The 17058-nt window shown below is 38.2% G+C and overlaps 1 protein-coding gene across 2 annotated transcripts in view; it reads right to left on the bottom strand.

Annotated features, from left to right (window-relative positions):
• Positions 1–13902, bottom strand: part of KLHL1 (kelch like family member 1) — a 276154-nt gene extending 262252 nt beyond the window's left edge. For both annotated transcript variants that reach the window (XM_086611712.1, XM_086611716.1), the window contains exon 1: positions 13391–13902. In XM_086611712.1, coding sequence (XP_086467838.1) covers positions 13391–13902 — 512 coding nt within the window. The remainder of the gene's footprint in view (positions 1–13390) is intronic.
• Between the last annotated feature and the right edge of the window lie 3156 nt (positions 13903–17058).

Here is a 17058-nt window from a genome sequence, read left to right as displayed (position 1 = left end):
TGCTGTTTTCATATGCCAACATAAAAAGCAAAGCAAAATAAAAATCTTGAAGTATATTTGAGCTTCTCCTACATCACAGCAATCATGGGCGGCTCTGTTTAGACTACACAAACAGGCAAGAGCGAAAAACAAGCCCCTGAAGAGTGCAGTTATTTCACTTCACCTTGCAAAATAACATATGCCTAGATAACGCCTCTGTTGTAATGTAACAGTTAGCGTGTAGGGAAAAAAATAAAGTTCTGCCCAAGATTCGTTCTTGAGATTAATTAATCTTACTGCAGTGGTTTTTAGTTTTCTGTATCTTGAACTTTTTCACTGATGTTTTCAAAACGTTCTTGTGTCATGCACAGGGGAATCAGTTTCAATACCAGTCAAAAGATTTAAGAATCACCTGTATTGGTTCTTAATCTCCAAAATTTGGAAAGAAATCTTTCAACGAAATTTCTCCTACAGAAGGAAGTCTCTTAGAAGAGGGTTTCATAAGGCAAGGCAAATTCCTTCCTCTCTTAATTACTCTCTGCCTTTCTTGCTACATAATTCCCAATCACCACTACAAAGGAAACAGGACACTGCAGACAGTGATCTCCTTGATTAGACAACCACGTTTGATTCTGCAAGTTACAATCTGAACGTTGTGTATTAAGAGCCTAGAACATATTTAAACTCTGAGCTTTAGTAATGCTTGAAGCTTGTCATGAGAACAGTGAGAGAACAGAAGAGAAATCAGCCTAGCAACTTAGATGGCGGAAAGACAGATGGTACTAGAGAATACTTAGTGCTATTAGGAAACTATATGAAACTACTTTTGAGTCTTTATTTTGTATCTAATTCACTATTTGTTTCTGGAAGCAAAAAACTTAAAGGTATTTTCCACAATCTTTTTAAGATGGTAAAATGAGAAATATTACATTAAATGGGCTCATTGAGGGGATATCAATGAAGATGGTGCACAAAAAAAACCACATTAAATTTCATATAATTAAAATTTTAAGAGTTTGAGGAACTAAACACACCAGGTTTGATGATAAACTTTAACATCACTTTTATGAGTACTGCGGATTAATTTATTTTACTACAACCCAAACCATTCTATGATTCTATTTGAGGAAGATATAGGGTCTTGCCTTTAAGAATACAGACTCAAACCACCTAGTTACAGTTTATAAGTTCCCTCAAGTAATTCAGTTATTTTTGCTTCAGTGTTCTGTCTTAACTAAAAAACACAGTAGCACTGGCATTTACTTTCAATTGATATAATTTCTTTAAATTCCAAGCTTTTTAAGATATGCCTATGTCTATATGTTAAACGCCTAACATCATTTTGGCTATGCACAGTCATGAGATTTGGCACACCACATTACTATAGCGGAAGAGCGAATCAAATAAGGAAGCCATAAAATATAAAGAGAGAGTATACTTAAATTACAAAAGACATATTCAAAGAATGTTGCAAAAACAGGATGATAAAAAACTTTTAATCCCTATACGAAAGGTTAGAGGTTTTTTTAACACTTTGTCAGCATCTGTAGTCAACCCTTTCATAGAAAAATAATGACTGATAGTCTGTGAGAGATTATTTAATGCACTTCCTTCTTCACGGCAAAAGGGGGCCTACAGGAAAGCTGGAGAGGGGCTTTTTACAAGGGCGTGTAGTGATAGGACAAGGGGCAATGGATTTAAACTGAAAGAGGGCAGATTTAGACTGGATATAAGAAAGAAATTTTTCACTCTGAGGGTAGTGAGGCACTGGAACCCGTTGCCCAGAGAAGTTGTGGATGCCTGGAAGTGTTCAAGGCCAGGTTGGATGAGGCTTTGGGCAACCTGGTGTAGTGGAGGGTTTCCCTGGCCATGGCAGCAGGGTTGGAACTAGATGATCTTTAAGGTCCCTTCCAACCCTAACCTTTCTATGATTCTATGAAAGGGCTGTCATGCTTAAACATGTCATGCTTGACAGACATTGTCTAACCTATTCTTCTAATCCCAGATATCAAATAGTCGACACCACTACCAGGAAATCTGTTCCTGTACATCAGTATCTGTAGAATCAATTTCTTACTAATCATCTCATGTGTGATTTAAACCCTTTAAGTCTCTTCCATCATTCCTTTCATAGGAAGAGTAGATTAATATTGTTATCAAATCTTAAAACAAACAAACAAAAAAAAAGTTCTCTTTCCTATGGTAATCTTTTTTTTGGTACAATATTTTTCCTAAACTTCTAGTAATTTTTTACCTAGAATTTCTTCAAACAATACATACCTTTCTTGACTGACCTGGACAACACAGTAGAGCTGAGGCTCTACTAAAATTGATCAGAGAAGAGGAATTATTAAGTTGTTTTGCAGGCTATGTATTTGTTTATATATTCCTATGATTACATTTTAGCTGAAGCATGGCATTGTTGACTCATATTTCACTTGCTGATTGCAAAACTTCTGCAGAACTGCTATCTAGACATTTGATCCCACTGGGTATGTGTGCTGATTATTCTTGTGACAGGATAGCAAGTTGAACTATTCCATATTCATTTTTTCAGAGGACGTCTCTGGTTTTTCAAGATTATTTTGCATACTAATTCTCTCCTGTAACATATTGATGAATCCTTTAAGACTCTTTTCATCCTTATTTTTAAGCAGCATATGCTTTATTTCATTATTTAGTCATTAGTAACTACAATGAAAGAACTGGGCCCAAAAGAAACATGAAGAATTCCAACTGATATAACTATTGTTCCTAATTTTGCACGTGAACAATGCTTTCCTCTTGCATCCCTTTTATAACAGTTTTCATAAATTGCATTTCCACCCCAGATGAGCAGTGTACAGAAGCATTCACTTTCATCTAAATCTCAATCCTCTCAAAGACTATTATATTTTCAAACAAAAGTCATTAATCTTCTAAATTAAACAAACAAGAGTCAAGATATGCAAAGCTCAATTCAGAAGGATTAATTATAATCAAATATGTTGCTCAAGGCATTGTTGATTAACAAACAATTATTTATTGAAGCTTTTTCTATTCAAAAATCTTCTGAAATATGGCAGTAGTTTGAAGTCCTTGTGCCTGTCAATAAAAGACTAAAAAGATTTTCAAAAATTGTTCCCACTAACTGAAAATATGAAAAACTGTTTATTCTGTATTCTTTACTTCTCTCTCCCCTTCTTTCTACTCTCTCCTTCCTTGTTTTAAATCTTATATATTTTGAAGTTGTGTTTTAGCGGGGGGTTTAATTTCTTTTGAGATATTTTAATTCTAAACTTCAGATAATTGATATAAAAAGTCAATTATCATTGTGGATAAACTAATAACAAAAAAATTGACAAATAATAAAAAAAACAACAAACTGATGAAGAAAAATCCAAATTGCCTAAGCAAAGCCACCAGACTTACACACAGAATGCGTACATTTAGCATGATGAGTAGTACTATAAAATTCTGTGATAAATAATTTTATGAAAATAATCTTTCAGACATTCACAAATTATCATAATTCAATTGCATGCATGAAAATATAACAGTGCGTGTACAGATTAATAATGAATGGATGCATACTAATGTTATTTCATCTTCCAATTTATAAGTAGAGAAATAACAAGGAATCTGAGAAAAAGTGGTGAACCAGGTCAGGCTGAAGGTCTGGATTAGTGACGCACCTTACCTGTCTAAAACATAAAAAGAACCTACATCTCCATAGGCAGCCTGAAGTCTAAGAACAAAAGTTTGAGTATCTGAACTTCAAGTCTCACATATTCTTGCAAATACAGATGCAGTGTTCTTTTTGAGTGTCTTCTCCATATTTGTCCAAGAAACATAAGACAACTTCTATGACTTGAAAGAACTTCTTTATCACTAAACTATAAGATATTCTGGGAGGAGATAGTTTCAACAAAACCACACGGCACAACAAACCTATTCATTCAGTATGCATCCTATATTTTCTCTCTTTATGTATTTCTACACCCTATTTATAAGTATGAATCATTTATCCAGTTGAAGAATCACTAGAAAGAATTAGGAGCCAAAATAGGATCAGGCCTGGGACTATATTCAGCAAAGAGGCTACAAGTGTGTGATTATACCAATGCAGATCTAAGGATCTTTGATTTGGTTTGGGGTTCCTCTCTGAGCTTTGCACAAAACAATACTACAATAGCAACAAAAAAAGATACCATAGGGTCAAAGCAATGTCACTTTTGCCGTATGGTTAGAGTGGGAGGAAGGATAAAAACAGATGACAGGCAAATGTAAGTGTTATAAAAGGTTGAACACTTTAATGTTGATAAGACATAGTAAAATAGAAAACTTGACTGATGCAGTTTAAAAAAGTATGAATGGTGGGTGATGCATTCCACACAGTGAACCCAGCCATTTATTAGACAATAAAAAAGTAAATGCCCTAAATTCAGACAATCAATTTAGTGTGATAAGAATTATTGGTTTAGATTCTAGAAATAACTTTTTAACAAGCATTTTGAAAAAGACATTTCCATCTTTCAAACCCATTTTGAGATAATGGCAAATGCTAAAACAATGTCAAAGACCAAAAGAAAAAAATATCTTCTTTTCAATCAGATCTAATTTTAAATGTTTAATTTCTAATATTCAGTCTTAATATAACAAGCTGAAGCAAATAATTCCAAATTGTGGAATACATATCACATTGAACTAAGTTTTAATTCTCTCTGCACATTTCTATTGGTTTCTGAGAATCATATGCTCATCTTCTATTTCCCATTTTATTTCATTAATTAGAGTCACTATTTTTCATATGAAAGATACCATTAACATGAACTCCTATAAATTGATGTCTTCGGTCTTAGGTAAAACCAGCTTCTGTATAGACACTAGGCTAGGATGAGTGTCTTCTGATTTCTGTAAGTTACAGAACTTACTGTAAATCTTTTACTTTAAAGCCTCCAGACACATCAACACAGCTGGGTCAAGTAAACAGATCAAATTCCACATGAAGTGGCGAAAACGGAAATCTAGAGATGAGATGTGGCTAGGTAAGTGAAAGAATGGATTCTGGATCCTAACTGCTAGAAAAGTTACATGTGACATAGCCAAAATGTGGTAGGCAGATATGCAGCAAAGGACTAAAGAGTGAAGAAATAGGAGGTATGATTAGAAATGTGGTTTGGAAAACCAGGCTATGCATGACAATGACCGGTGATGCTCTGATATATATCTTTATGACCATACAACTGTAAATCTAGTGTAAATTTATAGTAATCCTTAGCATTACCACTAAAAATACTCAAGATTAAAGGAAATAGGAGATGTGGAATTATAGTCATATATGTTGCAGATAATACGGTATTTCTTGTAGTCCGTAAAATAAATGAAAACCACAGGGAAGAACAACCTGGTTACGCTTAAAATACGTATTCAAATTTTCAGATAAATCAGATAAATTCAAATTTTCAGATAAATCCTAACTGATATTTTGGAGAAACATACATTGCTTTGTTTATTTTGAAGTGAAATGTTTTCATTTTTTATTTTGTAATCAAGAGCATTTTAAAAGTGTAAATAATAAAAACGCTCTGATGTTGTAATCTGTTATTACAGTCAACAGTAACATTTCAAAAATATTTTGAAATAAAAGATTGAAAAGATTAATAGAAAAAGATCTAAACAAAATTATACTCTTAAGTAAAACACAACAAATAATAATATTTTAATATTTTCAATATGTTTGGCTTAAATTATTGGTAAGCTATGATTTTTTGAAATAAAAATCAGAAATTTCAAGCACTATTGAAACTATATTATTGGTAAATCTTAGGTTTTGGGATTTTGTTTGGGGTTTTATTTCAATATTACTAGGGATGACTACATTATTATTATATCTGTGAAAGTTGCAGCAGTTCTCAACATTTTACAGGACAGATTTCCTTTCAGAAACTTTTGGTGGCATACTTCAAGCTATTTCACTAGTGGAAATAGTTTATTTTAGGTCATCAATCCTGTATTCTTAAAAATTGTTCAAGTTGTTCAGGCAATTTGCATACTAGGAAATTCTACCAAAATACTATAGCATAATATTTAAGGACCAGTTTTCACCTAAAAAATGCAACTTTGATATATAAAAGGAACGAGCAATCTCTTAAGCCGCTTGCAAGAGGGTATAAAAATGTGTCACAAGGATAAGAAGTAGCTTGTAGAAGGCAATGATCACGTGCTAAGAATACATTAACCTGTATGTAGCAGCACCATCCTTATGAATTTAGCACAGATTCCAACAATATGCTCTCATTTTTTTCCATGTATCCTATTTAAGTGAACTTCACTGTTCATAAAAACAGCAGAGAGTAACCAACTATAATTCATTTATTAATAACTGTGTAGGAATTCAAAGATTAAAAGTATAGATATGCATAAATATATAAAATAAGCATATATATGCATTTTTATATATGTATGTATTATGCTGTTTATATAAAGAGAGAAATGAAGATGATATAGATTTAGATGTCTGTGTGCACATACAGACCTATGTATGTCCATACTATTATTATAACAAAACTGTTTTTGTCAGGGGAAAAAAAAGATATTAAAGTCACTAGTATTTCTAGAGGCTTATCTATGAAGATTCAGCATCAATTATATTTTCCAGAGATAGGTGTTCTTCTCTGTACATGCTCTCTCTTTTACTATGGAAAGGCTGAACAGCATTTCCCTTTTCTAATGCTGTTTGATGTTAAGGTTTTCCCTTAAGAAAACCACAGTTTCAGAGGTATTTCAGTGATTTAGCTACTCTCTGTGCAGCTGATATTTCCATTGCCAAATCTTTTCTTCATGTTGAATCCTTTGGAGATATTGTGGCAAAACAGTGCAAGCTTTACTGAAAATATGTCTGGAGGAAGAAAATGTTGATTTAGCCAATGTTTAAAATATGTGGATAACAACAGCAAAAATAACTGTCAAGTCTTGTTTTCTAGTGGATTTAGCGGGCCCATGTTTCAGAGTAGCACCCTTACATTTATTAGGATGAGAGATATGCTCTTTTCTAATGCTATGAAAATCTAACAGATTTAATTAATTCTATCCTTTTAGAGCAGTTTGAATTTGCAATGTAGACTTCAAATGATGTTCATTTTCTCAAATTTAATTGAACATTAAACATTTAAATTGAACATTTAAATCTGAACTAGCCACTTGAGACTACCGTTACACTCAATGAAGAGAAACGGCCATGTCTGGAGGACAATTCACCTTCTTCTAAAATATGCATCTAAGAGAGGTAAGATAAATCCTCATCACCCACAGAATGAAGGACTCAAACTTCGGTGTTTAAGCGACCAATTAAACACAGCAAATGGTGCCATCAACTTGGCAACAGTTGAAGAAATAGGTCACAGGAATACAGTAAAACTGGACGATGGGGACAAAATATAGGAATGGGAATTCTATTAGGTTTCCATTAAAACTGACAAAGGTGCTGGAGAAAGGTCTAAAGGATAACGAAATTTGAAAATTAGGAACTAGTGGCAGAGAAACAAAAGAATGAGAAGTCTGACAAGCTGTTAAGGGACTAGGGGATAATTGGACTTGATTTGTGAAAGTATCTAGGACAAAATACAGGAAAGAATAGCCAGTTCTGCATTAGAGTAAGTAACGTGGTGAGTAAACCAAGAAGGCAGATCGTAAGAGAAGCCAACAAAATCAAACCCGGGTAAGGAACCTAGGATTTGAATAAAGCAGCCAGGAATACTTTGAGACTGTGGAAAGGAGAACAAGGCTAGGATAAGATCCAGAAGGAGAACACAAAATTAAGACAAAAAGAGTTGAAAGAGCATGAAACACAAGGAAGTAAGTTTGGGAGCACCAACAAGAAAAGTGTATGAGTCTGTGCTTCCCACTGGGATCTCAAATGCAGCAGAAGACTTTGAAGACCTGGTATCCTGTCAGCTGTCATATTCCCCCATCTTTCTGCAGAGAGGGTACACAATCACCATTGTAATTATCCACACAAGAAATAAGAACTTCCTTTTGATGTCAATTATTCTATCAGTTCAAGTGGCAGTGGGATGTACAGTGAATTCTCAAGTTTCAGTCCTGCATCCTAGTGGACAAAAGAAATGACAGCACATGAAGTGACGTGTGTTCTTCTGCTTCCTTTGCTAAAAAAAAATCTGCTAAACAACCCACATTAGAACCACTGTTCTAGAAACAGAAAAGCCAAAGACTTCATAGTTAAGAAATTCTAGAACTGTATTTTCATTGTAAATTTAATTTAATTCTATCTATGCACACATACAGCCTTTAGCTATATGATCATGTAATATGTTTGTCATCAGATTCTTTTGCATCCTATGCACAGAACATACATCCTCTGAGAATGAATCAGAACTTTGGAGGAGAAAGGTCTGTGTATCAACCCTGTCTCTTCTGTTGTGAAACTCAGAAGTATAAAAGCATAGAAGTTATATAACCATTTTTTAAAAGTTTCATAATCAAGTTGAAAAGTCGGCTCATGGTAAAGACAAATGAATTATTCTCTTCTGACTCCGTAACCTGGAAATGCAGAGTTGTGTAATATATATTCCATTCCTAGCATTAAATTTCATTCCTAACAGAGCAGTCTCTATGAGATAGTCAAGTCAATGGAAAACATAAGCAGCTATAAATTTGATATCTATAGTATCTAATTTTAGCATATGGCTGTCACAGTAGTATCCACAGTTCATATTTTGATATCTAAACAATACCAAGTGGATAGCACCTCAGAAAGGCCATAGCCATGTTGAGTTGAGAAAATACCTAAAGGTGTGAGAGCTCACAAGACAGTCTAAGACGCAGGAAGGTGTCTTGATTCCCCTCTTTTTGTAAGCTCCAGTACCGAGGTCAAAGTCGTAAGTGGGAAAGTCGCTTTACTTAGAAACCAGAGCCCAGAATCCTCTCTTGACACTAGATACATAGACAAGAGTACATCAAGCACTTAAGCGGTAAAATGCTATGACAATTTATCTGCATTTTCTAAAATGATCAAAATATTTTATCATTAAATTAGAAAGCTGTAGTGAAACTCTTGCTCATCCTGGCAGGTTTCAAACTCATAACTTTCTACAGCAGCGTGCTGACCACAAAGTGGTAGATTGGTAAGAGAAAAGGAGGAAGACTTGGAAGTGGGAAAGACTAAAGGGCAAAAGCATCAAAATGCAAGATTTGTGGGGTCAAAAGAGAAAAATACAAAAGAAATGCTTATCCAATAGTTTTGATTCTATAGTTTAAAAATATACGTTTTATGTCCTTGATTCTACCCTGATCATTACTATTATTTCTTATCAAATAATGATTTGATTTAATTTAAATAAATATTTTTTGACCATAGAGAGTTGTAAACCAAATTGCTCTATTAATGGTTGAAATACAAAATTATGCTCTCACTTTTCAACCTTTTGGACTCCTAATAATTCTGAATTTTTTACTTCCCAGTGACAAATTCGACAGAAAGAGTAGAAAATGCTCCTTCCTCATGACTTTTTCTAGTGGAGCGAGATATAAGTGTGAAATTCTGCTGTGTGAGTAGGGCACAGAACTCAGTCCTTTCACTGCTTGCTTTACAGTATACTATTATACAGTACCTAATACTGGGAGGACTTGCCATCTTCTTTCAGAAGCTGTATTTTCAAACACTTGTATGTTTTATGAAAGACTTCTGTACTGTCAGTTCTTGTTTTATGTGGGTTAGGCATATCTAGTATATCCTTCTTGGAAGTGTCTCTTAAACAATAAGTTAACTGAACCCTGTGTTCCTCCTTCCTCTTGCACACAGCCAGAGGAGATGGGCTGGTTTGCAGAAGGGCTCATCATTTATGGGTGCAACTGAGAACACAGTAGTAGGAAAAAAATGCTATGTGCTCTGAAACCACCAATTCAACTCTTTTTTTTCTGGCCTTTATCTCTCTCTGGTTTACTTCTCCATTATAAAATAGGGCTGTTGTAAAGATAAATCCATGAGTAGTTTGTGAGGCGCGTACTGAGTGTAGTGGTAAACAGTGCTGAGGGCTCATGAGTAATTACATCTTCATAGGATTTGGACAGTGTGAAGCAAGCAAAGCACGCTACCATTCACTGATCATGCAAAAACTCCATTATAATCTCCTAGGAGCTGATGGCTATATAGCAAATCTTGGCACTGGTATTTTCCAAGCATTTCATGGTCGATTTATAAGTCTTAATTGCAAATTCATTACATAGATTATTTTTTTTCTAACAGCTTTTTCTTACATAATTGAAATAAAAATATATGTTTAAATATCTACTGCAGTTATTGCCAAATTTGACATGCACACTCTGAAATGATTTGATATGCAAGTGTTCGAGCAAGCAATTTCAAGGAATCAAATAGCGTTTTAACACTAATTGTTCACTGCATACTTTGTTTTTACAAATATGGAATGTAGAACTATTATATCAGTACTTCATATCACGCATGAAGTCTAATCCTTCAGTCTTCCTAATGTCAATGGGACTATCCATATAACTTTACTTACACATATGAGTACCTGTACAATTAACATGAAAGGATGTTTTTTAGAAGCATATGAAACCAAATTAATAAAGTAGAATGTACTTGTTATTACCCAATCATCTTCTCTTATTAAATGAATACCATAATATCTACAGAATATTCAAAGTAAAATTAGAAATTCAAGATCATTCAGTTAAACGTTTAACTTAAATGTGAGAACAAAGTAACTACAAATCCACAAATAGCCAAAACCAGGAATTCTGCACGAGATGGGCCGAAAAAGGGATTCCAATAGAGAATTCACATATCAAACAGAGGGGCGCAACCAGGAATAAAAACCCACAACAACACACCACCTTTTGGGGATACAAGGATCCCAAGAGGAAGCCAAAGGAAAAAAAAAAGTGTAATTTTCACTTGCACATACATATTAATAGTAGAAATAACAACAAATCTATTAATCTCAAGTATAAAACCAAAGCTGCCTTGTTGACTTTCACTTCACATCATGTCCTGCCACTGGGTTACTAGCTAATATTGTCCAGAGACCTCCTGTCCACAACATTTGAAATATTGTGGATATAGTCTGCATTGAAACATATCCGAATGTTGAATTCTCACCATTTTCACAAAACAAAAATATTGTGTTCCAAACAGTCCTAAAGTATTAAAGTAGTTGCTAAACATGTACAGGACAAAACATTAAGGAGAGCCAGGAGTTAACAATTTTACACTCACTGTATCAAACATTCAGCAGGTGTATGCGTAAAGTCTTGGTGTAAGTTCCACATATTGATCTGTTTATGTATTTGGTAGTATCTATAGTTCAGGACTGAATGCTAGTTCACATATCCTATAGTCATAATAAAGTAAAGAAGTTGGCACCATTCATAAAAAGACTAGTTTCTACAGAAGGAGTGACAAACATAACTTGTCAGGGCACCAGAAGATTGTTGGACCACAGAGCTTTCAGGCACAGTACTGCCATTTTTGCAGCACTTCACCACCTCTTGCCAGGTAAATGAAAAGTTCTTACACGAAAATGAGAAAGGCAAGTCTCAGACTCTAAAATTATCTTAAACATTTTTGTATCTGAAAAGGTGGCATTTTCATTAATATTAAAATGGTAACTCCCTGCCGGAGTTACTTTAAATCTGAACAAATTTTAGCACATGCCTTCAACAAGACTATGAGGTACTGATGACTAGATGTGTTGTTTCAGTAGCAATGAATGAAGAACAAGGAATAAATGGATTATAAAAACTCAAGAACAGTGAGAATAAATCAGATCTATATTATCACAGACTACACATGTGATGAGGAAATTCATTCTAGTAACTCAACTCTTACGGACAAATTAAGTGATGCCATTAAAATTTAGTAAGCTTCTGTCAGTATGGAGATCTCTGAAGATTCTCAGATCAGTGACGCACATAATATAAAATCTAGAGAATGAGATTATATTTGTACTGGTTTTTAACCTCTTCTATTCAGTTCAAAAACCTTGAAGAGATTACTTTTTATTTTATTTTACCTGTCTTTATAGTGTATCTCAATAACATTTTGCATTGCATCCTGTGATAAGCGTCTTCTTGTTCAAAATTATAACTTCCAATGTTCATTAAAACTTGAGTATCACTTACTTTTTCTTTAAAAATGTGCCCTGTCATTTGCCAGCTATTCCACATTTGTTTAAACGATGTAGCTCCTATGAAATGAACTACGCTAACTGACAAAACAACGAAAAGTTTCAAGCAGAGAATATATGCTTTAGGTCTCTATGAAAAAGCTTAACATACTCAAAGTTGTATGCACATGTATGTTTATCTACAGCCATATTAAGCCAAACAAATGCAGTGCTGTCTCTTTATCTAATAAAGTATTTAATATCATATGCTTTAGTTTCAATACGAAGAGCACAAGTCACTATTTTCTATTTAGAAATAGAACTATACATTTCTTTGCACAGAAAAAGTAATAAATGACAAGGGAAATGAAAATTAAATTATTTTAACCATAGGGAGATGGGGATAAGCAGAGTTAAACCAATGAAGTGTTTTATCCTCAGGATTATCTGTATCACAGTATCTCTGGAAGCTCTGTTAGCTACATTTCCCTCTTCTGATGATTTTAATTTCTGTTTGGGCTTGGGGCGGGAGGAGTGAGGGTTGAGAAAGAAAAGCAGTTCATCATTAAAAGAAGTTTCATATGAATCACAAGCACCTGGATGTGTCTTGCTTTTTCTTACGTCTTCTCAGGTGTCACTCAGTTGATGACTCGTAAACCAAATTCCTATTTTTCTCTGAGGTAGGCTGTGACACGATTAAGTCGCCGGGTTCCAGGGAAGCTGACGTTTTTTACTTTTGAGCATTCACCTGGCATCCCAATACTCCGAACAACATCACCTCCCGCTAGCATTTCAATCAACTTCCGAGAAAGTTGGGTGGCGACGATTCCCTCCCAGCGCGGAGCGCCGGCTTTGAGAGGCGCCGGTGCCCGGGCCAGCCCCGCGGGCAGGGGCAGGGGGGGGCAGGCAGCAAGGGAGGGCAGGGACAGGGGGGCAGGGGGCAGGGGGGGGAAGGGACAGGGGGGCAGCCTCCCCTGCCTGCGACACCCCGACCCTGAGGCTTCCCATTCTCGCCCGGGAACCTCGGGCAGCCCCCCCGCCGCCCTGCCCGGGCAGCGGGGCGCCCCTCCGCCCCAAAACTCTGCCATTGCGGACGGAGGAGCCCTCCCGCCCCCAGGCTCCCCCGCGCTCCCTCCCGCAACAACACCCGCACACTTGCCCACCCGCGCCCCGGGCCCGTCGCTCCCTCCCGCGGCCGGGAGCCCGCCCCCAGGGCCGGGGCCAAGGACCCCCCGACCCGCGGACGCCGCGCAGGTTGCGCCGGGGCCGCCGCGCGTCCCTACCTGTGCCCGCCTCCGTCACCTGTTGCCCGGCTGCCTCCATCCCCGCAGTCCCCCGGCGCCTCCTCCCGCTCCGGCGGCGCCAGGGGCTTCTCGGGCTCCCGGGCCACCTCCATCCCGCCGGGCACCGCCTCCGCCTCCTCCTCCTCCTCCTCCAGGGACTCCACGTAGAAGACGGTGCGGGGCAGCGGCGGCCCCGGCCCGTGCCCGTGCCCCAGCCCGTGCCCCCCGGCCGGCCGGCCGCCGGCGGACAGCAGCGTCCCGTTGGGCGGGCTGGCCGTGGTGGCCGCCGAGGAAGAGGCGGAGGAGGCGGATTTCTTCCAGAAGGCGCTGTTGCCTCTCTCCTGGCTCTTCAGCAGGCGGCTCTGGCTGGGCCCCCAGTGCTCGAAGCTGCTGTCGGGCGGCAGGCAGCCGCCCCCCGCCGGGCCGCCCGCCGGCGAGGGGTGGCTGAACAGTTTCCAGCGGAGGCGCAGGATGTGCTTCACGTCGAAGTCTTTCCTGCCGGAGCCGGACATGGTGCCGCGGCGGGCGGGGGACAGTGGTGGGCTGAGGCGGGACTCACGGCGGCCAGGCAGGGCCGGGCGGCAGCGGCGGCGGCGGCGGCAGCGCGGGGCGGCCCCGCTCCCGGTAGCGGCGGCGGCGGCTCCTCCGGGCAGCGCTGCGCCTGCAGGGCGAGGGGTGGTAGCCGCCAGGAGGAGAGAGATGCGCGCACACACCAGTGCAGAGGGAGAGGGAGGATGGATGGATGGAGTGATGCACAGAGCCGAGAGGAGGTAGAGACACCCAGCAGGGAAGGGAGAAGGGGAGAGGGAGAGATGCCCAGAGCTGACGAGAATTGCACGGTGATCAGTGGGAAGGGGAGGAGAGAGAGGCAGGAATGAGAGACACCTCTCAGGGGAGACAGGCACTTGCGTGGGGAAGAGCGGGTGAGGGAGGCTGCGAAGACGCGCTAATCTGATTAACGGGGGAGCCAGCGGAGCTACAGCCCGGAGAGGACCGGCAGCGGCAGCAGCCGCACCGGGAGGCAGGTGGCTCTTCCTCAGTCTTTTATAGCTCCGTGACCGAGCGCAGCCAGAGAGGGAGAAGTCACCTGGAAGCCTATCTCCACCTCCCGCCTTCCCGTCCCATTTCTCAGGGGAGTCCCATGCCTGCAGTTATCTGGGATGGCAAAGCCCGAGAGCTGCCACGGAGAGAAATCGGGGCTCCTTTATATACACAGTATGGAGGGGCGGGGGGGTGGGGGGGTGGAAATCACGCCTGCGAGGCTGTCAAGGTCCTCACTGAACAATTTTCTATCTATCTATCTCAGCGCCTCTGAGCAAACCACCCCCTCCCCTGCATGTGACGCAGATGTGCTCTGGGGCCATCAGTGTGAAGAGACAGAGGGAAAAAGAGATGCTTCAGTCTTCCTCATGCAAGTAAGTCGGCAGGTCAATAACTGTCCCTCATAGCCTCCTCATCCCCTCTCTCCAGTGCAGGTCTTCTCACCTTGGCATTTTGGTTCTGAGACCTGTATGTAATACTGGGAGCAAAATAAAGCAAAGCAACAAACACAGAAGCGGCAGTAAACATAAGAGCGTGAATTACACGAGTACAAACTTAATAGACTGCATGCAGACTGGATGAGGTTACAGGTTAACGATTTATTCTGCAGGCTCCATTCATTAGCCTGTTGGCTCAGTGTTGCTGTACATTGGATAGAGGGACAGTATGTCAAACAGAAATAGCACTATACATCTGCTTCTTACCTTTTATATCTGCTCTTAATGCAGTCTGACAGTGCTAAACCCAAGGGAGGTTCCTTCACAACAGAGAGATCTGCTTAGGAACATCTGCCCACTTGGGAGGGGTGTCATAAAGTACACTGTGCATGTGGGACATAATTACAGAATTAAAAGCTTCGTGCTGAAATGTAGGAGAGGAATACAGGGGCAAAACTGTACTGCGTATCCTCACCTTCTAGCTCATAAATCCCCATGCATGAAAAATCACCAGCAATAAGATGATATACAGAATGCCTGCAATCCACCTGTACCTTGGAAAGAAGTATTTTAGAAGAAGATTTATGCCTAGTAAAATGATGAAAAAGATTGTATTTTTCTCCAGATACTCTTTGCATTGGCCAGCTTTACCCATGAGGTATCAAAAGTTTGTTATACTAACTCTTTGTGATTTCAAGAAGTTAAAGGAAACCTTTCTCTTGGGCTGGAATGCTTTAACTCCCCATTCATAAAACACTAATGCTTGAAAATTCCTCCAGAGAAACACAAAAGTCAAACATTAATTAACAATTTTATTACTGTTTTATTTAGTTTATCACTGAAGTAGTGCTTTTGGGTACAAACCAATATTAGGTTTTGTGCTTTAACGTTGATAAAGTTCTGGATTTAAGAGAACAAGAAATTCATGACACAGAGTCCTGCTTTCAAGGGAAGAAAAATTGCCACTGTGCATTTTAAATATTGATTTGTGCCACAACAGCTGGACTGCAAACTCTCTAGTGCCTCAATTTTGCTCTCAGTATTCAGTGATAAAAAGAGACAAAAGCCATTCAAAAGCAAACAGAAGAGACAGTTCATTTTTATCCAGAAACTGATCTGCGTGAGTATGTGCTGCTTTGGAGAGCAGCGGGAACAAAAGCCTAAAAATCTTCATCTAGAATAGGACGGATGAAACTTTCATCATTTCAGAGACTTTAAAAATGCACCTTTTATGACAATATATATGAAACCATCTATAGTGAATCTGAGTTACTTAATATCTAGTTACAAACTCTAAAAGATGTGGATATGTACATATAAAATAACTTTAATCAATGAATACAGAAATAGACAGTATGCTACCTGTTCTGTATTTAATATCTCTTAACTGATTAGGAAAATTCAGAAATATTCTGATTTGTGGAGAACTGCGTCATTTCCTTGCCGTATTATAAATCTTAGACATTTGAAAATCTGCATTGATATTTTAGTGGATCATTTGATGTGAAGTGTTGATAGATTAAATTTTCTAGCTTTACTTCTGTTACACAGATAAATATAAATGACAATACATTCCAACAAAATTTTTTTTCTAAACACACTTCATTGGTCACTCAATGAATATATTATAGTATAACTCAAGAAAGTGATTCCGTTTTTTATCAGCTTTCCAGTACAAACTAACAAGAAATTATAAGGAAAAAAAAATTTTAGTTTATTTGTTATTCATACATTTTTATTTCAGTTATGTTAATAATTGAAATAAATGGTCTTGGAATTTTTTATTTTAATAATTAAAACCTCAACTGTTCAATGTGTTATGTATAGGCTTTTATATGCTTTTTAACATTACTTGATTCTTTCATATTTTAGTATAGAAACATTTTTTGCAAGTAAGAGATGCATTCATTTTCATGTGTGAGGTTGTATGAACCCTTCTCTATCATAAAATGAAATCTGGAAAACTCTTGATTTTCTTCATTCATATCACGTTCACAATTATTTTGTTAATGTACAGTAAAAAAGAGCTACCCCAAAAGAAACTACACTGAAGAAGTAACCATTATCACCACATACAGTTAATGAATAAATGGGTTTCCCAAGTATGAAGTAAAAGAATGAAATAGTTTGGTTTACTTAGGTTTTCGTAGTTTCTTATCTTCATGTTTCCCTGCAAACACTTGACATATG

This window comes from Tauraco erythrolophus, chromosome 1, assembly GCF_009769465.1.
Source record: "Tauraco erythrolophus isolate bTauEry1 chromosome 1, bTauEry1.pri, whole genome shotgun sequence".
Taxonomy (NCBI): domain Eukaryota; kingdom Metazoa; phylum Chordata; class Aves; order Musophagiformes; family Musophagidae; genus Tauraco; species Tauraco erythrolophus.
Note: the sequence above shows the minus strand (reverse complement) of the source record. Positions and strands in the feature narration are given on the sequence as shown.